The sequence below is a fragment of the Rhamphochromis sp. 'chilingali' genome (genome assembly GCF_963969265.1).
Source record: "Rhamphochromis sp. 'chilingali' genome assembly, chromosome: 17".
Taxonomy (NCBI): Eukaryota; Metazoa; Chordata; class Actinopteri; order Cichliformes; family Cichlidae; genus Rhamphochromis; species Rhamphochromis sp. 'chilingali'.
In genome coordinates, this window is record NC_137944.1 from 6,549,640 (window position 1) to 6,574,946 (window position 25,307).

The 25,307-nt window shown below is 41.4% G+C and overlaps 1 protein-coding gene across 4 annotated transcripts in view; it reads right to left on the reverse strand.

Annotated features, from left to right (window-relative positions):
* Window positions 1–25,307, reverse strand: part of LOC308384925 (hippocalcin-like protein 1) — a 51,724-nt gene that overhangs the window by 16,985 nt on the left and 9,432 nt on the right. The window contains exons 1-2 of one of the 4 annotated variants that reach the window (XM_080863590.1): window positions 21,232–21,504; window positions 20,972–21,148 (exon numbers count right to left, since the gene is read on the reverse strand). The exons of 1 other annotated variant lie outside the window; for it this stretch is intronic. In XM_080863590.1, coding sequence (XP_080719716.1) covers window positions 20,972–21,142 — 171 coding nt within the window. In that variant the 5' untranslated portion in view covers window positions 21,143–21,148; window positions 21,232–21,504. Of the gene's footprint in view, window positions 1–20,971; window positions 21,149–21,231; window positions 21,505–25,307 lie in introns of those variants that run through there. 2 more of the 4 variants (XM_080863593.1, XM_080863592.1) reach the window with 2 other exon arrangements.

Sequence of the window (25,307 nt, forward strand, 5' to 3'; positions counted from 1 at the left end):
GTCGACTGTTGGCTACAATTAAAACCAGCAGCTGCTTTCTGCTTGAACAAATAAAATGATCGGGCAAACCATGGAACAGTAACATAGACACTTCCAAACAGACAGCACAGCTTTGCAACTCACACAAAGTCTTTTAATGGAATCAAAGCAAGCCTTGTGACGGTATTGTTTCCCAGTCCGTTTGACACGAGATGTTACGCAAGTCTTTAAACTGCCGCATCACAGTCGCAAAACGTTAAATAATCCTGAGCGTGCCCCGGTGACGTCAAGCGCTAGCCCACTGATCACATTTTTATGGGATTATTTAGCCAGCTGCGTGTCTGTGTGTCAAATCAGCCATGTGGTGTGTGCCTTCAGATCTCCTAATCTTCATGTCAGATCAACCTGCTGCACAAAATGCGATTTCAATGATTCAACTAAACAATAAAACCATTACTAAGAAAAGGAGTACATCACTTGTATAAAATCCGATTCATTTACCTATTAATAATGTAATGAAGGTACTTTGGAGGCAATTTGGACATTGCAATAGTGGTTAAAGATTAAATACATAGAGTAAGAGATTTTAACAGTAGGAAAAAAAACTAAATATACCTTAAATTGCCACCAATTAGGGTTGAAATGCAGTGGTTGCCTCATTTAAAATGATGTCTTTGTGGTATTTCTTGTGGTAGAGCTTTCTATACAAACATTTATATAGTTCTGCACTGTAACATCTTTCAGTAAAAAAAAAAAGGTCCAACAAACTTGTGCTTGTTAACTTTGTTTCCTTACTTTGGACCACTAATTAGCTTGTGCTCAGCCATCAAAGTGTTCTGTGACTTCTGTGTGTGTGGCAATGCAAATTAAAATTACAGTATCAGTGGGGCTTGAACACCTCTGACGAGACGCTTCCTGACCTACACTTTCTCCTCGGTTGAGCTCGGTAATTACGCCGTCAGCTTTTCGTGTACGTGCCCAAAGAAGCGGGAACAAGCGCGGGCCTGTTTGTGTTTACGTGACCTCTACAAAGTCAAAGTAAGCTGGTGGGGCATTTGAGGTGGACGGCGTAGTGTTTATCACTGACTGGCGAGAGCTGCACCATCGCAGAAGCGAAACCCACGCACTCAACCATCTCTTTACTCGGCTAATAAAATTAGGCTTTACTGTAAATGCTTGAGCACTGACAGTAATTCTTATAGTCAGTCCCCAGCCTGCTGACGCTGGAACTGCAACCATCAGTTATGAGTCCTTCCTGTTTGGGGTCTGGTGAAAGTTGCAGAGGGAGGACTGGGATGTGACGGAGGTTGGGATCGTGTCGTCACCAACAAAGTGCATTATGGGACCATTGTTCGTGCAAATCCAAGTTGAAAAAAAGCAAATACAGAGACTGAAGATGCTTTTGGGTCATCAGAATGGTGAACTGCTGTGGCACAGCCGTGTTTTACAGAGTGGAGGAAGACTTTTGCTCTGGTCATGAAGCCGACGATGTACGGCTTGAAGACATCGTAGGGATTTTGCTACATTACAAATGTGGCAGTTATATGTAGGCTGTAGCTACATGGTGGTATGGCTTGAATCAAACAAAAGCTTTATACTTTCGTGTTTTAAAACTTCTGCAGTCCCGACTTCGTGCTGTCGTTGCACTTCAGTTACACATCTACAGTAATTGTTACATGGTTACAAAATATTAGTATGTAATAATAAGGAAATGTTGTGTTTTATCGAATTGGAAAAAAGACAAAACACATTACAGTACAGCATTGAATATTGAGTAACTACCTGTTGATGTCCATCTTTGTTTAGGTTTTGAGCGAACACCAACATGGTGGCAACTACCCAGAATGCACTGCAATTTTCGACCCTTTGCCAGCTGTCAGAAAAATGCAGTTTACTTGGCGCAACGCCAGTGTTTCCTGTCAAGTTCACACCTTGGAGCTGCTTTGATTCTGAAGGGCGTCAGGTTTTGAAGGTTATTTTAGAAACACCTGAGGACCAGTGCTTTCTTTTTGTTTTTTCCCAGAAAAGCTTGTTTCAAATTTTAAGTCCAGGATGTTTTTAAATAGTTTGAGTGATCAAATTTTCAACACACAAACCTTTGATTTTTTTACTCTGAGCAGAGTTCAGTTTGTCTTAAACATCATGTGCAATCCAACCACAAAGACAGACATAAATCTATTTCTCCTCAAGGAGTAACTGGGTGGTGGTGCCTGCACTGCTGAAGGCTATATGTGAAATGAGTAGGTAGTTGCTGTAAACCAGTAATTTACGTTTTAGCTGAACAGACCGAGTGCACCGTTGTGCCTTGGATGAGCATTTGGAGAACACACACCCATCGCGCACTCACTGATGCACACACTTTCTAGTTCCTGTAACGATTAATAATTCCTTCCCACGCTGCCCAAATGTGAAATTTAATTGTTGAGACAAAGGTGATTAAATAACAGCAACAAAGGTTTCCCGATGACAAACAGAAACAGTCAACCTCTGCTTCAATTAGCCACGAGGGTTGCTTCCACATGATGTCTCTGTGAAACGCTGCAGATGATTTGGGCTGATATCTAAACAAAACAAACAGAAAGTGAGTGAGTTTGTGAAGACCTGCTAAAATGTTCACATCAGGATTTTTGAGAACTTTTCGCCACATGTAGCCACAGATCCTCAGATCATGGGATTTTCCTCTTCTCATGGAGGTCCACTGCAATTATTGTTGGTGGAAAGGCTCAGAATGGGAACCACAGCTGCATCCTATGAGCAAGCTCATCCAGCTTTTGAAGTAACTGACTTAAAAAAAAACAAAAAACAAACAAACAGTTACCTTATAAGGACTTTACTTTAGGCATGTGTTCTTCGTAGTCACGCTCAAAGGCCTTTACACACCGGACACAGAAAATATTTTGTGTGTTAAAGAAATGTTGGGGCCTCGACTATTCTCAATTCAGCCGCTCACACCACCTGCATAATTTTGATGTGGTCCCACCTCTACTGAAAGTGAAGAGCTGAAAGTGCCCCACTCACATCCTGAAATGTGTACAAAAGCAGCCGTCATACAGCCTCAACTCTTCAGACCTCCCCGTTGCTGCCTTCTGCTGAGAACTGAACCTCCATTTCTTCCTTTTCTTGTTTTGAAATATCAGGACCAGCTCATAATCACTTGATGTTTACTTCCTTTTTTTTCACAATGCAGAAATGCAATCCTTTCCATGTGTGTATATCTTATACAACATATTATATGTTACAAGTTCGCATATGAAAAAATCTGGAATGTCATGGCGCTTTTTTGCAATCTGCTCGGCTTTTAGATCTGAGTCTTCACAACAAATAAGATTGTTAGCATTGTGTATTAAACACAATGGTGATCTTTACAATCATATTTTATATTATTTCATCAAGACCATCCCTAAAGCTCTGACAAAAATTGCTACTGCCACGAGTCAGTCAGATCCTGTCCTAAAGACTCAATAATACAAAGTGACAGCCTGACTGACAGTGCTCTATGCTACAACTGCACAACAAAACCTATTCTAGCACACTGACCTTTTCTGTGAACTCACAACTCTCTTCTTTCCCCTTAGAATTGTTCTTTAACCAAGCTGTGATCCACAACAACTCTGTGTGCATGTCAGTCGGTCAAAGAAGCCACAGCCACAGTTATTTTAATCCCAATCTAACTCCCAAACCCAATCCCTACTGTCCCCCTTTATTGCTTATCCTTCCATCCTGAAACATGAAAAAAACATTAATCCATCTCCCCAGTTTAAGTGCCCACTGCTTGTTAGTTGCTGTTGTCAGGCCCCGTCATAAGTCCATACGCACACATACACAAACCCTGTGAACATCTGTTTCAGAGCTGCTAAGCGGGTCACTGACTTCTACCCTGATGATCTTCGCATGGAGAAAAGAGAGAAAGGCAGGCGAAGAAGAGAGACAAAGCTACACAGACAAATGGCTTAAGAACAAAGACAGGATCACAGAGAGAAAGGGAAAAGAGGTGACAGAAAGTCAGATCTGTGGATTTAGAGGTGCTACCAAAACTTATTACAGTATCTGCAACTGTGTTTTTTCCAAGTACCTTCCTGAAAATCCAAAAACACCATTTCAGAGCAATTTCAGAGCACTGCAGTCTGACACTCTCACTAATTAAAAAGAAATGTGGTATTTTTGAGTAAACACAAAGCGATTCACTCATTATACGTCCCTTTGTAGCTGATGTATGGTTCATAGTAGCCCCTCCTGTTTAGGTAACAGTCTAATGTCTTGATAACTTCACATCACCTAATGGCCCATTTCTTTAAAAGCTTGGTACTTAGTTTGCTGTTGCTTTGCTGTTTTAGAGGGAGTCTGATCGAGGTGTTGAAGTGATCTCGCCGCATTCAGCAAAACGTACAGTTCAAAGCTAGCTAGCTCGCTTGGCTCAAGAGCTGGAGGTGGGGGATACAGACTAACCAAACCATGCAAATCCCATCGAACAAAGTTGTGTCAACAAGTTAGCTGCCTTGCTAATGTTAGCGACATACATTGCAGTATTAATGAATCACATAACTGGGTTTCTCAGTGTTATTTATGCTTATGTTAAATTAATATTAAGTTAGCTGTTGATGCTAAAGCTCTATTTACCATTTTATTGTTGTTTGCTTTTATGTAATTGGAAAACTAATATGATAAGTTATTTTTCGTAGCATTCACGATTTCAGGCATTTATGTAACACGTGTAGAAAAAATGTCTCCTCTGGGCCCTGCAGGCGGTCTATCCTTCAAGCTCAGGTCTGCCACCAGAGCCCTGGGAGCTTGAGGGTCCTGCGCAGTATCTTAGCTGTTCCCAGGACTGTGCTCTTCTGGACAGAGATACCAGATGTTCTTCCTGGGATTTGCTGGAGCCACTCGGCTAGCTTGTTACCTTCACCCTCCACATCTTCTCGAGCTCTTCTCTGAGTCCTTGGTACTTCTCCAGCTTCTCTTGTTCCTTCTTCCTGATGTTGCTGTCATAATATGCCGGCCACTTGGTTATAGCGTTCCATGAATGCCCTGCCTGCTAGCATCTTGCACCCTGCTATTACAGAGGGGCAAAAAAGTATTTAGTCAGCCACCGATTGTGCAAGTTCCCTCACTTAAAATGATGACAGAGGTCAGTAATTTGCACCAGAGGTACACTTCAACTGTGAGAGACAGAATGTGAAAAAAAAATCCATGAATCCACATGGTAGGATTTGTAAAGAATTTATTCGTAAATCAGGGTGGAAAATAAGTATTTGGTCAATAACAAAAATACAACTCAATACTTTGTAACATAACCTTTGTTGGCAATAACAGAGGTCAAACGTTTACTATAGGTCTTTACCAGGTTTGCACACACAGTAGCTGGTATTTTGGCCCATTCCTCCATGCAGATCTTCTCGAGAGCAGTGATGTTTTGGGGCTGTCGCCGAGCAACACGGACTTTCAACTCCCGCCACAGATTTTCTATGGGGTTGAGGTCTGGAGACTGGCTAGGCCACTCCAGGACTTTCAAATGCTTCTTACGGAGCCACTCCTTTGTTGCCCGGGCGGTGTGTTTTGGATCATTGTCATGTTGGACGACCCAGCCTCGTTTCATCTTCAAAGTTCTCACTGATGGAAGGAGGTTTTGGCTCAAAATCTCACGATACATGGCCCCATTCATTCTGTCCTTAACACGGATCAGTCGTCCTGTCCCCTTGGCAGAAAAACAGCCCCATAGCATGATGTTTCCACCCCCATGCTTCACAGTAGGTATGGTGTTCTTAGGATGTAACTCAGTATTCTTCTTCCTCCAAACACGACGAGTTGAGTTTATACCAAAAAGTTCTACTTTGGTTTCATCTGACCACATGACATTCTCCCAATCCTCTGCTGTATCATCCATGTGCTCTCTGGCAAACTTCAGACGGGCCGGGACATGCACTGGCTTCAGCAGCGGAACACGTCTGGCACTGCGGGATTTGATTCCCTGCCGTTGTAGTGTGTTACTGATGGTGACCTTTGTTACTTTGGTCCCAGCTCTCTGCAGGTCATTCACCAGGTCCCCCCGTGTGGTTCTGGGATCTTTGCTCACCGTTCTCATGATCATTTTGACCCCACGGGATGAGATCTTGCGTGGAGCCCCAGATCGAGGGAGATTATCAGTGGTCTTGTATGTCTTCCATTTTCTGATGATTGCTCCCACAGTTGATTTTTTCACACCAAGCTGCTTGCCTATTGTAGATTCACTCTTCCCAGTCTGGTGCAGGTCTACAATACTTTTCCTGGTGTCCTTCGAAAGCTCTTTGGTCTTGGCCATGGCGGAGTTTGGAGTCTGACTGTTTGAGGCTGTGGACAGGTGTCTTTTATACAGATGATGAGTTCAAACAGGTGCCATTCATACAGGTAACGAGTGGGGGACAGAAAAGCTTCTTACAGAAGACGTTACAGGTCTGTGAGAGCCAGAGATTTTCCTTGTTTGAGGTGACCAAATACTTATTTTCCACCCTGATTTACGAATAAATTCTTTACAAATCCTACCATGTGGATTCATGGATTTTTTTTTCACATTCTGTCTCTCACAGTTGAAGTGTACCTCTGGTGCAAATTACTGACCTCTGTCATCATTTTAAGTGGGGGAACTTGCACAATCGGTGGCTGACTAAATACTTTTTTGCCCCACTGTATGTGCTAGATACATTTTATATAGATAGATAGATACAATTATATTACCCAGAAAACCCATCAGAAGTACCTTAGAGCACATCAGTTGATTCTACAAGTAATTTAGTTCTTCTAGTTGTGTAAGCTGCTCCTTAAGGAGGATTGAAGCAGGTTTCATTGCAGGTTTTACAGACCGTTCAGTAAAATCCTCCCACACCAGGCTGAAATTATTTCTCTGGGCGCCCATGTGAAATAAAAAGTATTAAAACTATATTGACTAACTGTGGTCAGGGAGGCACTGCCATTATAAAAGAGGAGGATGGCATTGGCTGGCCAATATCAGGTTTTTAATAAAAGGCTTTTACAGAACATCTGCCCAATTTTAGCAGCAATAAATTGAAAGAGAGAGTAGTGAGGCAGAAAAGTTTGAGATGGAGAGGTGGAAATGGGAAAAGAGAAAGGATGAATGTTTAAAAAAAAAAAAAAAGGCAAGCTAGAGATAAGTCCAAAGTTCAATTTAACATTTCAGAGAGTTGGTCTCTTTCTTGACTGTTTAACTCATTCACTGCCATTGACGTCTATAGCCGTCAATTGCAGTGAATGAGTCAATGGGTTTAACTCATTCACTGCCAATGGCTGGCAGTGAATGAGTTAATATGCTTTTACGATGAGAAAATGCCGCCTTCATATCGCCTGCCAGTAGCTCAGTCATTAGGGAGGAAAAGGGATAGAGAGAGGGAGGGAAAAAAAGCAAGAGGACTGGAGAGAAGACAGACAACAGGGGTGGTACGGTACTTGAATAAAGCACACTAAGCTGGTGCCATGTGAAAAGAGCGACAGATCAAAAAAACTGACAGGCACCATTGATTTTATTTTATTATTCTCCACTCGAGTGTTTTCAGTCTGCCGTCTCCCGTTGCTTCTTCTCAAAGAGCCAAAGAGCAGCAATCTGAGAGGCCACCTGAGATGCTGGGCCGCTTTCTTTTCCTTCCCGTCCTGCTCTTCATGCTTTTATCTCCCTCACAATTTTCCGTAATTTCTGCCCAACAATTTCCTTTTCTTCTTTTGGAGCAGCCCTCCTGGTGCTTCTCCCTGTCACTGCAGGGATAAGCGATAGCCTGGCGTGGTCTCACAGCGATTGTTCTCACAAAAGAATTTGAGTCTTATTTTTTGACACCTTTTCTCACTTTTGATGATAACTTTATTTGTGCACTGTGTAGGTGACAAATTAGAAAATGGTAACATAGTAAAAGATTGAAAGATATTTGCATCTTAACTGCTCTCTTTTTATTGTCATCGTTTGGTCCACTCCTGTTCACCAGTTACGTACCCTTGCAGTTTCTAAAGCTTAAATGATACTTTTATATTTTTATTTTTACTGCCATGAATCTGTGTAGAGTCTACAATAAAGCCTTTGCAAGTGGTCAGCACCTTTGCCAGCATTTATGTCAATTCATCATATGGATGCATTTCCAGGGAGGTTCATGTTAGCTTACAGCGTAGGCTCCAGCATAAGGTTTCAGAAATATTTTACACAGAAGTATAAATCAATTGTATGTAATGGGCTCATACTTTATTTTGCAAAATGAACATCATGTTGTATTCAACGAGATTTAAAACTAGCAGCCAACCCTATAAATGTATTATATTGATATTACAGCATTTACTGAGCTCACAGATCCAGCGCAGGGCTGTTTTCTCATATAATTCTATACAAATGCACCTCTTTTTGGAGGAGTCGTCCCCTACTGTACATTAGAAAGAATGCAGATTGAAGGCACTCCTTTATATCTTTTATATAACAACTTCCACCCTCACGGACTGCCTCAGCAAAAAACCCTAACCAAAAACAATGAAAACACACCTTAACCTCCTGAGACCCAAACTCTTCCACAGCATGCATTTTTAATTTCTCTTTGATATTTGGGCTGATTGGGACCTGATGAATGTAAAAACAAAGAATTACCAGATTTTCTTTTTACCTAATTTTTGTTTCTAAGAAAAATGAGAGCCACATATGAGGATATTCATTTAAAATTTCGATAGAACAGTGGCAGTATAATGTTCTCGTAAGTGGATATCAGGCCCTTGTGAAGTAAAATTGAGTATTTTGGTCTAAATAACCCAAAATGTGATGTCCACATATGTGGAAGCAGGATCCTAAGAGGTTAAGATTCTCAAGCCTGCAAAGAGTGAAGCTGGTGAAGAGTGAACTGTAAGTGTTGGAAGAATAGATTATTTGGAAATAAAATTATTTGTGAACACGTAGGAACAAAAAGATTTCTGATCGACGAGTTATCAGAACTGCTGGGTCATTGTGTCATTGACTGCAACTTGCAAATCTTATTCCCGAAACTTATTTCTGAATTTCACTCTTCCTTTATTGCTTCTGAAATCCTATCTCTGTTATGACATCCAGTCACCACCAGAATTCTTCATGGTTTATCCTTTAAAGGGCAAAATAATTCATGAATACAAATCTTTTTTTGCAGCATCCCTGAAGGCACCAATGAGGAAAATCAATTTTAGACCTCGTTTAAAAAACTTTGAATATATTCAACAGCACACTTATGGTGAACTAAAGCATTCAGCAGAGTTTTGGGCATAATGAAATACCGATACACTGGGATGAGATTTTTGGCAACTTTAAAGCTACTAACTATTAATTTAAAAAAAAAGTTTAAACTTTTTCAAAAGTACCTAATGCTATCAACAGAATGCAAAGTGGTGGTATAATAGATGAAGTAATGTAAGATTAAAGGAATAACTGATCATCCCGAGTATGATTGAACTGGGACCATTTCTTTTGAAAGGCTAAGATCAAAGGTCTTAATGCTAATGGTTGCTATGTAGCAAAAGCGGTAAAGCACTGTCCTCTGATTGTGAACATTTTAATTACATTTTACAAACGGTGATGACATTAAACACCTTTTATAAATGGTTGCAAATGCCTTTGAAGCAAAAGGTAACATTAGCACTTCATTGCTAGCATTAGCTAGCTTGTTTGCTAAAACTAATGAGGGATTGTTCAGATCTTTAGCAACAAAAGTCTGTGCTAAAAGTTTTCTAGTTATTTACTTTGTCTGCTTTTTGAATTGGGGTTCATAAAACTTATTAAACTTATAAAGACTCATAAGACAAACCCCCCCAAACACGTGATGTTATGGGACTAAATCAGACAGAAGCTGGAAAATGCTAAAATATTCATTAAAACATAGGGGGAATGTTGATTTAGTAACAATTCATTAGTATTTCACAAAAATGAACCAAGAAAGAGCTTTTCTTGTGTAAATAATAAATATGATCATTGCCCTTTAAGAATAATTCTCCCATCAACCCCATCCTTCCTTTCCTTAACCTGCTCCATATTGTGCCTTGTCACTGGCTGCCTGGCAGAGGCAGCTGATCAATACAAATCAGTTCGTCAAGTCTCCAAATTCTTGTGCTTCCATCTTAAGAAGCAGTGGGGAAAAATAGACATAAAGAAGCAGAGGCAGAGGACAGGAAGAAGGATTGTTGAAGAAACTGAAAGTTATTGAAAGAAAAAACATTAATGGAGTGGTTAAAAATAAGAATGAGGACTGGTCCTCAGTGTGGAGCTCTTTGCTGCTGCAGAGAGAGTTTTCAGAGCAGGACTAAATGCTGATAATAACCTGCCATCAAACAGGGAACACACACATTACTGAGTAGTCACGGCTATCTGAACACACACACACACACTGCAATACAGTATGATCTAAAACCGTTCCTCCTTCATTCAAAATGACTAATGTATAAAACGATAAGAAGAGATTGGGGTATGATGAAGTAACAGCTAAGGTCACATAAGTGCAGCGGGCTAAGGCTTAAAAGGCTTATGTGGCATTCACCTCTCTGAGAGACGGAGAGAAAAACAGACAGATGAAGAGGAGAGTTTAGGGGTAAATCAGGGACGCCTTTTTTGATGGAGCTTTTCACATGATTGAAATAGCTGCTAATCATTCTTCACATATTATTGCAATCGATTCAGAGAACTGCAAACTGTTTGTTTAATCTTTCCTATTTGTTCAATATGTATTCTGTTTATGAACATAATCAATGGATATCTATTTATTCTGTTTGCACCAAGATCGCAGTGTCTCACTCCGGTTGGTGGAAGGGCTCTCTTTTTATGGAAAATTTGCCCATTTGAGATGGGAAAAACTTGTGAAAGCTTATGAAAGAGCTGCAAGGAAGACATACAAAAATGATCCTTTACTTAAAAAATAACGTTTTTCTAAAAATGTGCTGGCTTAGCATGAGACTCACAATCATCCTAGCCCTAACCACAGACACTTATATGTCAAGAGGTTAATGCTGCAATTAATAGTGAAGCTAAAGATTTCAAGGATGCTATAAATTACAGTCGAATGATATTCCATTTACTGTCATGGAAACTCACAAAAGCAGTAAATCCCCACTGTGAATTCGAAAGGTCAAACTGAAAACCTCTACTCAGTGACTGATCGTGAATTATGATTTTTTTATAGTTGCTTTGCTTTTATGACCAAGAAGACAGAAAAAGAATGAATGTGATTAATGGTTTCAAATGTTTTTGTTACTGGTTTTTGATATGGTCCATTAAGCAATTCTCAAATTTAACTTGATATTTAGTGTTTCTTAGTTTTAGACCAGCGGTCAGTCTAATATTTTTTCCTTGTTTAGTTGAGTAAGAAGATCCCCAGTTATAAGCAGTCTTCTGTTTGGTACAGTCCCACTCTCCATCGGATTCACCCACAAAACAAAAACTATTCACGAGTAAGGAGCACTGTGAAGAGACCAAGACTCCAAACTCCTTGCATCCCAAATGGATCTTCAAGATCTTCAGAGTGAACTGGGATTGGTCCAGTGCATGGAAACAGGGTCTACTCTGTTATGCCAAAATTCTTAATGTAACACAATAACTCGTTCAAGAATTGTGCATTACTGACTTTTTGAAAATTGCATCTTTTTACAGGGAATTTTTGCCAGTTAAAAATCTAATTTAGATGAAAAAACTGGTGTTGGCCAGAGGGGCCGATGGCGCGATATGGCAGCCTCGCTTCTGTCAGTCTGCCCCAGGGCAGCTGTGGCTACAACTGTAGCTTGCCTCCACCAGTGTGTAAATGTGAGAGTGAATGAATAGTGGAATTGTAAAGCGCTTTGAGGTTCTCGAAAAGCGCTATATAAATGCAATCCATTATTATTATTATTATTATAAATAAAGAAATTATGGCACAGCCTCCACCACAAGCTGCTGGATCTGTAGACACAGGCAGCTGCCGGGAACAGTTAATGGTCTTGTCAAAGGTTCCCTTCTGGAAATCTTGTTATGACTTTGACATTTTTCAGATATAGTCTTGATGACCAAAGGTCCTTTTTCCATTGTCTCGGCTCCATCTGAACTAAACGGCAAGTAAGTTTGGGGTTTTGAGAAGGATGAATGAGCACTGCTTTAATTCAAATGGTTCCTATTGGGGAAAACCTTGTAGTGTGAATATATGGAAAAATAATCATTTTAACTGGATTCTCTTCTCTTAAAGGTCAACATCTTAATAAATTGAAGTCTAATTAATCATCCAACCCCAGTGCACCGAAATGTAAGAATCTATTGCCAACATCCCAGTGCTAAAACAGCTAAAAGTGGTTTCGACGTCTAAAGACCAGTCTACACACCATTAAGGCAAGTGGTATTAATGCTGCGATACCTCCAGCATTCCTTCGTCATCGGCCCAATTGTAGACCTCTTTTCAAAAACTCAGACCTCCATCTGAGAGGAGGCTGACCTCATTTATAACACATCCATCAGAGGGCAATGCTATTTCCATCTAGGTCACAAAGACAGGAAATAATGTTCTGCATCCAGGAGTACAAATCTCAATTTCATGACTGAAAGCATTCAGCAGTCCCCCTCCCCCACAACTTATCTATTTCCTTGGGTCGCCAACAGATCGGCAGAATACAGATTGGCTCTCTGTTAGGGAATCTGATGATGACCCTAAAACTTAACTCTATGCTAGCAGACACAAAATAATCATTCCAACTGAGACAAATCAAACTCTGGAAAGCAGTGATAGTGGTTTGTAAGGAGTTACAGGAAACTCCATAAACGATCTGTATCCAGCCGTGAACACTTTGTTTAATGGGAACAGGAATGGTTCAAAATGAAATTACTGTCCATACCACCAACTGCTCCAGTTTTTGACTGACTTGTGGGAAAAAGGTTTACCTTCATGACTTAAATACCTTTACCTCTTTGTGCTTGAAGTCATCATCAGCAACACCATCAACCCTATCCCCAAACTCCAATCCCAAACCTAATCCTTTGTTTTAGGGGTAAGTAAAAGTACTTTGATTTGAAAAACATCAAAATCAGATTTTTATGAGTGCCAGTAAGAATTTTCACTACTTTCTCCTGACTGCCAAGACCCAAGAGAAACAGTTTTTAAAAACAACAAAATTACATATTCTGGTAGCACAGGGTTAGTGCAGGGTCACCATAAATGATAATTTAGACCTCAGAGGGTTCGTGTATGATACAAAAAAAAAGATGCACATGCCCAAATATATCAGCACTCAGGAATGTACGGATATTCTTTACTTTTTGCTCATAGGAAAGATATATGAGCCAGCCAGTCCCACGTGACAAGAAAGAAAGAAGATATTCATTTATATAATATTTATGTAATATTTTTCAAGAAGCCGGACTGGTGGAAAGCCTACTCACGGCAGTTCCTTATAAAATATTGACACTGGGAAGCTCATCTTCACAGTCACTAAGGCAAAATTCACCATGTAGCCAGCATGCATTTGTTAACTACTTCATTCTGCTCCCCTCACACATGCATGGGGCAGAATTGCAGAGAGATTCTGCCTTGAGCGACTGCAAACGCACACAACCGCTGCGTCCGAGGCAAAAGCAATTGTGTGCTGTAGCTACACACTTTTTGTTATGAATTTTTAGGTTGAAACAGAATCTGAACAGTACCTTTGGTAATGCACTTCGTGCTGTTTACACTAACCGTTTCATGCATGGAAACAGAGTAGGGAGAGTGTTCACAAACGGGAAGGTGCGGGCAGCTATTACAGCCTTATTTTTTGATTTCATTGCAGCTAATGGCGAAAACCCATCAGTGCACCGTAAACATGTTCAGACAGAAAACGAAGCATTTGGCTGAGTGCACGAACACTCTGAGCTGTTGCTTTGAGGAAGACTTGTGTGCTAGCAAGCATACGGCTCAGGTCAGCTCTGCATCTGTCTGCACATTCACAGCACGGGAGGGTATTCTAGCTAGCTTCCCAACTGAAGCGCACCATGTGCTTGTGTGGGAAGGGCCAGGTTTGAGGAGACTGCGAGCAGGGTGTCGGCACAGTTGGCGCATCAAAGGGAGCCGAGCTTTTTCCTTTCGATGATTAGACCATATGTGAGACCGAGAGACATCATGACTGAAGAATGTTTGCGAGGTTAGGTTTCACTCTGTAAAGGTAGCAGATTAAGAGGAGGAAAAGAAAGAGCAAAAGAGGAGCAATAAAAAAAGACTACACAAAACAAGTGGAACACTGATGGATAATTAATGTGACTTTTTCCTCTTCCTTTCTCCCTCCCTCCCTCCTCTCGCCGTCTGTTTTCGTATCTGCTCTATGCACCGCTCTGACCTTTAGCGAGTGTGTAATTCTAGCACAGGGCCTGAGCATAATAATATATGAAAATCCATAGGGTCTGCTGCTCATTGTGCAAACCCAAGACAGGAGACAGGCTGCTGACAGGCTGAACCATGGCCCTCTACTAAGACAGCCTATTATATCACCAGGAATCGAGCTCCCATGGGGGAGAAGGGGTGAGGGTTGGTGATACAGCCGCAAGTTTGCTCATCTTCCTCCTGGAGACAACTTGACCTCAGCAGCTGAGCATGGCAAGTCTGTAACACAATATTAGGCAATATTCTAACTAAATACTTCTAACTCATTGTCAGGAAGGTTTTCCATTGCCAGACATGCTCTACAGCTTCCACCAAGAAAAAACCAATATGAAAACCCAGACAGAAAACTACCAGCCACTATCACGGGCTTTCTGACAGTTAGGAAACCTTTCACAGCTTTTTTTAAACTAACGTTCTGAGGTAAATATCATGTCTGATCAACATTTCCAACACACAGACTTTATTTGCCCTGGTATATTAACCAACCACAATTGATTTTCTAGAGGACAGTCCCTGGCTTTTTGGAAGTTCAGTTGCTGCTAACCAGCTAGCACTCGCCCTTCCTTTCTTGTGTTTTCCTGCTGGCAGGGCAGGTAGATCAGTTTCAAATATCATTCAGCTGTCCCTCCAGTGATTCTCTTGTCCTGTGATCAGACAGGTTTTAACTTGTCCCCCGGTGTGTCTCCATTGTAATACCATGAAAAGTAAAACAGAGCTATCCATATTGGACTTGGGGCTAATAAATCTCAAACAAATTTTCACTGAAATGAAGAAAAGAAAGACAACTTCAGAAACTCTCAAGCCCTCACACAGAATATTTAATTCAATTCAATTACATTTTATTTATACACTGCCAAATCATAGCAACAGTGGCACTATATTGTAAGGTAGACCCTACATTAACACATACAGAGAAAAACCCAACAATCGTATGACCCCCTATGAGTAAGCGCCTTTTAACAGGAAGAAACCTCCAGCAGAACCAGGCCCAGGGACAGGCAGCTATCTGCCACGACCAGTTGGGGTGATTTTTAGATTATTGTTAGAAATAAGAATAAGAAAGAATAAGAAAATTGGCTACAACTGCATTAGCATTAGCAAGCGCACGCTAGAAACAAGTAAGCTTGAACTAATCAATACCATGTTTACTACCAAACAGACCTATCACAATCATTAGGGTCTGCGATGCTATGTCGTGTTGTTGTCAGATATACGTGAGGCTACATTCTAGGGTGCTGGGCTACACCATCTACAGCATGAATTAAACACAATGTTTTAAATCAAGAAGGAGAACTGGTTCATGTCCTACTGTGCTGAGTTTAAACAGCAAAAAGCATAAATACTACTATTACTGGCTACAGTCCATGCCTGTGGAGCCAATCGACAGGATGAGAAACTTGCCGAGGGATTGTCAATAATATTCATCTCTTACTTTGTCTCAAAGTACTTGGTTATTAAGGTATTTGCAGATGCACATCTTGTCTGTCTCCTTTCATGTGCAGATGCATATATACCAAAGCCCTAGCAGAGATAGAATCTAATCTATGCATGAGTAATAACTCAAAATAATTACCCATCAGACTGAGCTGCACCACTCATTTAACCTGATGTCCTTTAACTCATCATAATCTGAGCCATTTAGTCCCATGGTAACGTGCTGGTATAGCAGCCACACAGCTATCAGGGCATGGTAATCCTCCTGTGGATGGACTAAGGATTATAGGCAGATTATTGGAGCAGTTCTCACCAATGATACCACATGTAGGAAAATATTAGTGTACATGAAGTAGAGGTGGAAATTATGGATCACTTCGATCTGTCATCTAAGATTAATAACCATTAATATCTGAATCCTTGTTTGCAACAGTCTACAAGTTGTGTTCCTGATTATATCTTTAGTGTTTGTTCTGTTCAGTTCAAGTTCTAACAGCTTTAATTTCAAGTGAGAAAGTTCTTGTTTTTTTCCCTCACTGGTACAAACCGGCTTATTTAGAAAAAAAACCCCCAATGTTACCAATCCTTATCTGAATCTGATGCAGATGTTTGTTACTGATCATTTTTAATAAACTGAACCCCAGGATGTGCCGATGGACGATGATGTTGGGAGATTAATATGAAGTTCACTATAATTTCATGTCGCATCTCCACATATACCCATTATTTGCAGCACAGGCATGTCTGGGCATGCACAGGCACCTGCACACAAGGTCGTGCCTACACTTCTGCATACTTTGAAATAAATATGTGTGTGTGAGTGGCTTCATCGATCAGTCTATCATCATCAACCTATAGTAGACCTACAGGTTTAAGGTCAAAAAGTAAAGAGCTACTAAATGTTATCAGTTAATACTATTTTAGTGCCTGGCTCATATCCATCCTCTTATGTTAATCTTCCTTCCTTGTTTTGTTATGTTCTGGGGCCCACACTGTGCACCATAGAGGATGGATATTACTATGCTCTCACATTAACATCCTGCTGCCCGGTCAGCGACACTATCAGTCATTGGCAATGCAGCAAACACAGGACGACTGGACAACGGAGCAAACTGTCCAGCTCATTTATAGCATTCCAAGATCACCATCAAGGATATAACTGAAATTGTGTCTGTGAGACTGTCCCCTAAACAAATCTATAGTATCCACAAATTTCCCCCAGGAGTTACAAGTGCAGCTATTCCTGTCGCTGAGGTGAAGGAGGATCCTGATATAGTTCTATCCTTAGCTGGAATTGATCTGCTGACATACCACACCCGTCTTCCCTATCCTCTCTTTTACCCTCTCCTTTTTCTTATCCTCTGTCCTCCTTCCAGCATCTTCTGTCCACTCTAAACCATTTCTAGTGTCAGTTTGTCATTTTCTAACAGCCCTTGATCTTTAGTAAATGCCTTGGGCTAGCTTGCTGCTGTTTGTGCTCCCATGGTATCACTGCTCTAGATCTTTCTGTCCCGTTCCTGCCAATGCAAATTGGCAACAGAACCTAGAACCCAGCCCTGTGGCCTTTCTCCTCATTATTAAACTAACTAAAAGTGGGTTCAGATGTGCCGTGCAGTGTCCTGGTTTTAGCTACCTGACTATTAAAAAGCTACCAAAGTAGTAAAGTCAACCCTCTACCATCTAAGTCATTGCAACAACCCCAGCCATAACCCTAAAGCTAACCCTTAGCTTGCCCGAGTCTTGGCAATCAGGGAAAACAAGAATAACATAATTCTACGTGACAAAAATTTAAGACTTTAGCAGCTCTCTGATCTTCTGAAAGGCTTCTGGTTAGCTTTAGCTACAATGTAGATGATAATGCAATGGTAAGTTAAACAAGATACTGAAACCTCTCTCCTTTCAACCTGCAAGCGGTAACACATTGCCTGGGAAGTGAAATGTCTTGTAGACACTGATGAGAGAATGAAAGGGTGGACTGCGCTGTTTTTGGAGCTCTCCAGGGGCTCGAAAAAAGGGGACATCCCTTATGGAGCGACACCTCCAGGGTGAAGAGCTGTCGAGGCACTAACGTGTATTTTAGTTCATGTCCCACAGCAGCAACCTGCACTAGCCCCAAGGACGCACTCGGAGCAGCGTGCAGGAGTCCTACGAGACAAAGACACACTGCAGTGTCACACACACTTCCCAAGATGAAGCTGGTAATTATTCTCTAAGCATCAGCTTCCTTCTTTTGTTGCTGAAGGCAATTATTCGCTTATTCAGGTCAAGGATTGCTCTGTGATGAGAAACGAGTAGGGAGGGGGGGGGGGGGGGGGGGGGGGGAGAGACAGGCCCGTGGACTTCACTGTGGCAGTTCCCACATTTTAGCCTGAGAGAATTCAGTTTTCCTTTTTAATATTTTACTTGGTCATAATACACATCAGTCTTAGGTGAACTGAAAGCACCTTTTTATCTTTTACATGATAACACGATCGTTCATGTCCTTGGATCATGAACTGACAGCGACAAACCAAATGTCGATACGGTGTCTGCATCCTTGTTTGTTTCACTTACCAAAGAGACACACAACAATAAAGTTATAGATTAATTTGGAAGATAATGATACCATTTGCTTTTTTACATTTTCTGTTGATATCGCAGTTATATTATCCATTTTTTTTATGTCAGTCAACGGGAAATTGTATTCTGATTCCTAATTTCAAGGTAACAAAGCTGTTTTTTTCTCAAGAATATGAATCAGTTTATTTCTTTATCTTATGAAAACAAAAGTCTGGTTCTTCAAGATAACTGCCACAAGAAAAATGACTTCTTCTATTTTATTGATATCATGGGATATTTATGGTTTGAGCTGTGACTGTGCGAGAACGTTCAGGTCTCAGTGTTGGCAGGCTTCCATCATTACTGCGCAGTTAGTCGGAAAAATTCACATCTTTGTCAACCTGTTAACACCCACCCAGACGAGACATCGATTCACTGAGCCACACTACCAGGATATACAGCAATGACATCGGGATGTCATTCGGGCTGGAGAAGTGTAGTCAGATGGTAACAAAGAGAGGGAAGGTAGTCAGAACTGAGGGGATTGAACTACCAGAAGGCAACATTGCAGACATAGAGGACAGTTACAAGTACCTGGGGATCCCGCAGGCGAATGGGAACCATGAAGAGGCCGCTAGAAAAGCTGCAACCACCAAGTACCTGCAGAGGGTCAGGCAAGTCCTGAGGAGTCAGCTGAACGGTAAGAACAAGATCTGGGCTATCAACACCTACGCCCTGCCCGTGATCAGGTACCCTGCTGGGGTAATAGGCTGGCCAGAGGAGGAGATACAAGCCACTGACATAAAGACAAGAAAGCTCCTTACCATGCATGGAGGGTTTCACCCCAAGTCCAGCACCCTGAGGCTGTACGCTAAGCGGAAGGAAGGGGGCCGGGGACTGGTGAGTGTCAGCACCACAGTCCAGGATGAGACAACGAACATCCATGAATACATCACGAAGATGGCCCCAACTGACAGCGGAAACCCAAGAAAGTGGAGGAAGGCGAGGAACCATCATGGAAGGACAGGCTCCTGCACGGTATGTACCACAGGCAGATAGAGAAGGTGGCTGATATCCAGAAATCCTACCAGTGGCTGAACAAAGCTGGACTGAAAGACAGCACGGAAGCACTAATCATGGCAGCACAGGAACAAGCTCTAAGCACAAGATCCATTGAGGATTGTCTATCACACCAGGCAAGACCCCAGGTGCAGGCTGTGTAAAGATGCTCCAGAGACAATCCAGCACATAACAGCAGGGTGCAAGATGCTTGCAGGCAAGGCATACATGGAACGCCATAACCAAGTGGCCGGCATAGTGTACAGGAACATCTGTGCTGAGTATAACATGGAAGTCCCAAGGTCAAAATGGGAGACGCCCCCAAGGGTGATGGAGAATGACCGAGCTAAGATCCTGTGGGACTTCCAGATACAGATGGACAAAATGGTGGTGGCTAACCAACCATAGTGGTGGTAGACAAACAGAAGAAGACGGCCGTAGTGATCGATGTAGCGGTTCCGAATGACAGCAATATCAGGAAGAAGGAACACGAGAAGCTGGAGAAATACCAAGGGCTCAGAGAAGAGCTCGAGAAGATGTGGAGGGTGAAGGTGACGGTGGTCCCAGTGGTAATCGGAGCACTAGGCGCAGTGACTCCCAAGCTAGGCGAGTGGCTCCAGCAGATCCCGGGAACAACATCGGAGATCTCTGTCCAGAAGAGCGCAGTCCTGGGAACAGCTAAGATACTGCACAGGACCCTCAAGCTCCCAGGCCTCTGGTAGAGGACCCGAGCTTGAAGGATTGACCGCCCACAGGGGCGAGTGGGGAATTTTTTTTTTTTTTTTTATATGTGTGTATAGTTTTATAATTATTATCTTCTTTGTTTCCTGACTTGGGAGAACAACCTAATAAGAATAAAAAATAAATATTCTGCTTGCCTATGGTTACAGTGAGGAAACAAAGAACAACAAAGAAAACAAAATAAAACCACACTATTAACGCTACATGGACAGCGACACCTTAAAGTTGTTAACCCTGTTAGGTATAAAGCTGTGTCCGAAAGAAAGAGTGACTCTTCTCAATTCAGTGGCAAGTGGACATTCAAGTTGCCTAGGTAACCCTCTAATGTACTTGACCCCAGCCTGAGCCTTTTTTGGAAAAACCAAGTATGTTTTTATGCAAACAGCTTTTCAATCTGCGTAATTTTTCGTCTCATTTATGAAGAAAGTGTCAATGCATGTCATCATGGATTTTTCACTGCATTAGTATTTATTTAGTTATCGCTAGGGATGGGTATTGATAAGATTTTAACGATTCCGATTCCATTTTCGATTCTGTTTAACGATTCGATTCCTTATCGATTCTCTTATCGATTCTTTTTTTTTTTTAAAGGAGAACACTAAAGTCGATTAGCTTAGAACTGTGTTTTATATCTTCTCTTTGAACAAGATAGAAATTTAGGAGTAACATGGCCTTACAAACCCAACAGTGAGATCTTAAGAGATTCACAGCCTACGGCTCTTCAATGGGGTGTCACAGGGTCCCCAGGAAAAAAAATGTATATGTAAAATAATAAAATAAATATTCTCCTGTAGCAATAACAAAGTGTAACATAAATTATTCTGTAGCAATTACACAAGAATATCCAGTAATGTCCCTGCCTACAATTAAACACATTCACTTACCAAAGTGAAATCGGGGGCATCTGCTGTGGCAAATGGGTGCAAGCCTTTGACCACAAACTTAGACACTGCTGGGTGACATTCGTCTATCCTGGCCTGAAAGGAGACGCTACCGGTAGACTGCAGCGAGAACTGCCAGCATCTGAGCCAGCCAGACTCTGTCTCTCTCATCATGGTTATCTAAATGCAACGGACAGTAATAGCAGGTTTTGTAATAAGGTAAATCGCGCTAACATAATATGCAATGCTAATTGATTAGTTACCTGCAGTATTAACGGGAGAGGACGTGGAAACGCTACCGCTGCTGCTGGGTTGAGCTTCGCTAGTCCGGAGCAGATCAAAAACACGACATTCGTTGAAAGCAATCGCGTGTTTTTTGAGCAAATGCTTTTGCATATTCGTAGTGTTTCCTCCCTTTGATGAAATCTCTACTTTGCAAGTATTGCACGTTGCCCTGTTGTCATCCTTTCTCATAAAGTGTAACCAAACTTTTGAGCGTTTGTGCCGCTCAGGCGCCGTGTTTCCTACTGGGTAAAAGACGCTACTCAGCGTGATGACGTCATTCGGGGCGACTGGAATCGATAAGGGAATCGTTTTTAAAAGTGGCAAACGATTCCAAGGAATTGAAACAGTGGGAACCAGTTCTCAACAAGAACCGGTTTTCGATACCCATCCCTAGTTATCGCCTCGTTATCGTTAGAAAAAAAGTCGTGTGGGAAACTTAGACAAAAGTTATTCATCAGTGAAATTAAGATTGATCTTAAGGCGGGTGATAGAAAACAGAAAAAGTCACAGTTACATGAGAAGAGAAACGAGAAGCTTTGGTCATGTGGAGCTGATGGTTGGCGGGGCGGGGTGTGAAAGGCAGATGGGAGAGGCAGGAGCATCAGTCTTTTCCAGCTGCTAGCTGGCACAAACACTGACGACAAGGTTGCGACCCTTTCGCTTTTTTGTCCCCTCTCTCTCGCTCTCTGTTTAGCTTTCCACTTCATTTCCCCCATATCTGGTTCCCTTCATTCTTCCTCTACCACATCTCTCGTGGCGACGTTGCATGTTCTCTGTGACATTTGCTAATTGTCCAAGAAAATCACCAGCAACCCCCCCCCCCCCATACTTCTTGGATGAATTCCACCTCGCATCAGCCATCATATGGAGATCACACATCCTTTGGAAATGCGTGACTCACAAAGCAGAATGTACTGAATGGAACTTAAAATATATATAACCTGGCAGTGTTTCTGTTTGCAGAGCATGTGTAGGAGAACTGTAGGTGCCATATTGCTTCATTTCACACATTATGTGACAGTATGTCGAGTAAAGACATTCATTTTTATTCATATCACTTCCATTTTGCACTGTCCAAATAATTTAGACTAATGTTGTTCCAATGCTTTGACAATATTACTTCTTAAAACTTTCTTGTCATTAAAGAAAGAACATGTAATATTTACTCGTCATTGCATGTCTTTGGCTGCTATTCAGAATAATCCTATTATCTGTACATAACGCAGAGTTGTCCTAAGAAGATCCTCAAATTCAAATTCCCTGTGTTACACTTGGTGATTACACTGATTCCAGCTCCGATGAGTATCCCTGTTGCAGAAGAGGGAGAGATCCTGCCCTTAAGTCACCATATTAAAATGAAGCAAAGAACATTGCCCTCAAACATACTTACATAAAGAGGATTTAACCCCCACTTTGTGTTCTCACAACCATAATCTACCTCCTGCTCAGCCTTGCCTATTTCACTGTGACTTCTCTCTTGTCACAGCGATGTTTGATTGAATGTAGCTGATGACGCGTCCCTGAATGTGCAGCCGGTTTGCTTGCCCTGGTCTGCTTAAGATAAAAAGACAAGTAAAGCCACATTAAACAATTCAAGAGTGAGGAATGTATGTAGATCCTTTCTTAAATGCAGTGCTGCATATGCAGAGAGATGGATTAAGCCTGGGACAGGAGACACAGGGACAGCTAAAAAACACACTCCACACCTTCCCACATTATAGATGTCTCACTTTCAGATTCACTGAACCAGCCATGAAAACAGAGGAAGCATTAAATAAAAGTCCAGCCCACCCTCAGCCTTTGCCGTGAAGGGAGAGAGCCAGCTCAGCAAGAATTTCCCCTTCAGAAACGATCGCGTCTCGCCGATAGCTGCATGATGAAGATATCCCACAATGCAGTGCTGTGACTTGCAGTGTATTGAAGTGCAGGGCACGCTCACGCATTCAGGCAACTTCATGTCTCTTGCTTGTAGACTCTCTTGTTCTGACACTCTACCTACTCCTTTGTCTCCTGCAGGCTGTGAAGCTCACACATCAGTCCATCGACACCGAGCAAAGAATTCGTGCTGCTTAGCCGCTGCTCGGGTTACTCGTTTTTATAATGCAACCACTGGAAGAGAGATTCCTTACTGCACCAGGGTATAAATTGAGGCAAAAAAAAAAATGAAATGAGCTCTGCTTCTTGTTTTTCTTGTTTACTGTAAACAGTGCATGTTTAATGTACTCAGCATTTAAATTCAAGGCGGGATCCTTTGGGAAAAATGCATTTGAAAAAAAATTCAAAAGGCTTCACAAGAAAACAGCTTATTTCAACCCAATATCTGACTTACAAGAACAAGGTACAGTTTTGTTCTGAGCTACAGCAAAGATCTAACTTGCTTCTGAAAAACAAATTCAGTCCATAACAGAAAACCTCAACTTGGAGTGTAAGTGTTTTAGGCACAGACTGTATATAAAAGATGGCAACTGGTGGTCAGTGAAGCTCTGTTGTGAAGCCCTGGGCAGAAAATTTCCACTATCAACATCTTGACGATAGTGGAAACTGAAGAGTGGACGTGACACTGCATGCTCATATGAGAATAACTATGGGCCCACCCTACTTATCCTCTAATGGGGACCAAAATTCATAAAACAAACATTGTGTTGTATTCAATAAAATGTAACTAAAGACAGAGACAGTAAATGTGTTGGGAAACATTTTACTGAGGTCTCAGGGCAAGACAGCAGACGTGCCATTTTCCCATAGGTGTCTATAGAATCAGACTTCCTTTTCAAACCAGAAAAAAACCTTCTATTGGCTATTAGAAAGTCTACAGGTTTAATGCTCTTCAACACTACCTTTGCTTTTCAGATCCTAAAGCTACAGCTAGTCTATTTAAGTGGGACTACCCCCTTGCCCTTTAATTAAGTAGGTTATTTTGGTTTATTCTTTAGTATGTCAAGGCAAAAAAATAAATACATCACCAAACCATCTGAGGAGCAGTTTGCAAGGGCGCATAGTTTTCTTCTTAACTGCATCATGAGTAGTTTAGTTTAATGTATAAACCATTGCATCGTGAAACTGTTTCATGTTCCAAAGTTGAGCTATTGAGGCACTTAGGGTGAACAGATTAACTTATCTCGTATTCATAGGTAACATGGTAGCATAAAAATGCTTTTGGGTGGTCTTTTGCTGTGGTGACACCACAGCAGCTAGCTCTCCATCTTTGATTTGGCAGTTTTACACCAGCGGTTGGATCTGTAGCATTATTAAGACTAAAGGTAGTCCCAGAGCCTTAACGTCAGTAAAATAAATCAAATGTAATTTCGAATAAGTCAAGTAGTTAAAATTAAAATCCATGGATCAATTTTACAGAGATGTGAAGTTAGCAGCTTTGAATATGAATTCAGAGGCAGGGACATAAAACACTGATGTAACATGTGACATCAGTTAAGTGATGCAGCAGAAGCACCACAGCTGAAAGCAACGGCATTAAATCCACAACTAAGTTTAGGATTGAGTATGTTTAGGTAGCATTCATATTAAATTAAGTAAGGTTATCCTATTATGGGGAAATCTTTCTATATGTGCATTTAACCAAACCAAGTATTAAGAGCAGTGGGCAGCTGTGTGCAGCACTCAGGGACCAACTCCAGCTCTAAGCCAACCCCAGAGTCAAGGGTAATTTGAAGGAGAATTAGCCGATCATGTTTCTCATGGTGGAAGAAACAAAGGAAGATATTACAGTTAGCATTATTTTTATGCGGCATTCATTCAGAAACTAGCGAGTTTAGGGAGTGGTTTATTATTTACAGAATGATTATGGGGTAAATTTCACAGTATAAGTGTTATGCTATAAGATAATGCTATAATCTTTTAGTCAGAAAAAGCATTTTGCCACTGTGCTGCAAAGATTCAGCAATTATCATCATGAAGTCACAGAATGATGTTTGACTCCATGAGAATAGCTACAAATTAGAAAAGGAAATCAATGACTGAAAAGAATAATGTTTGTAATGTAAACCATTTTGCATGGCACCAGTTCAGCCCTGGCCCAAATCAATAGGTATTTTAG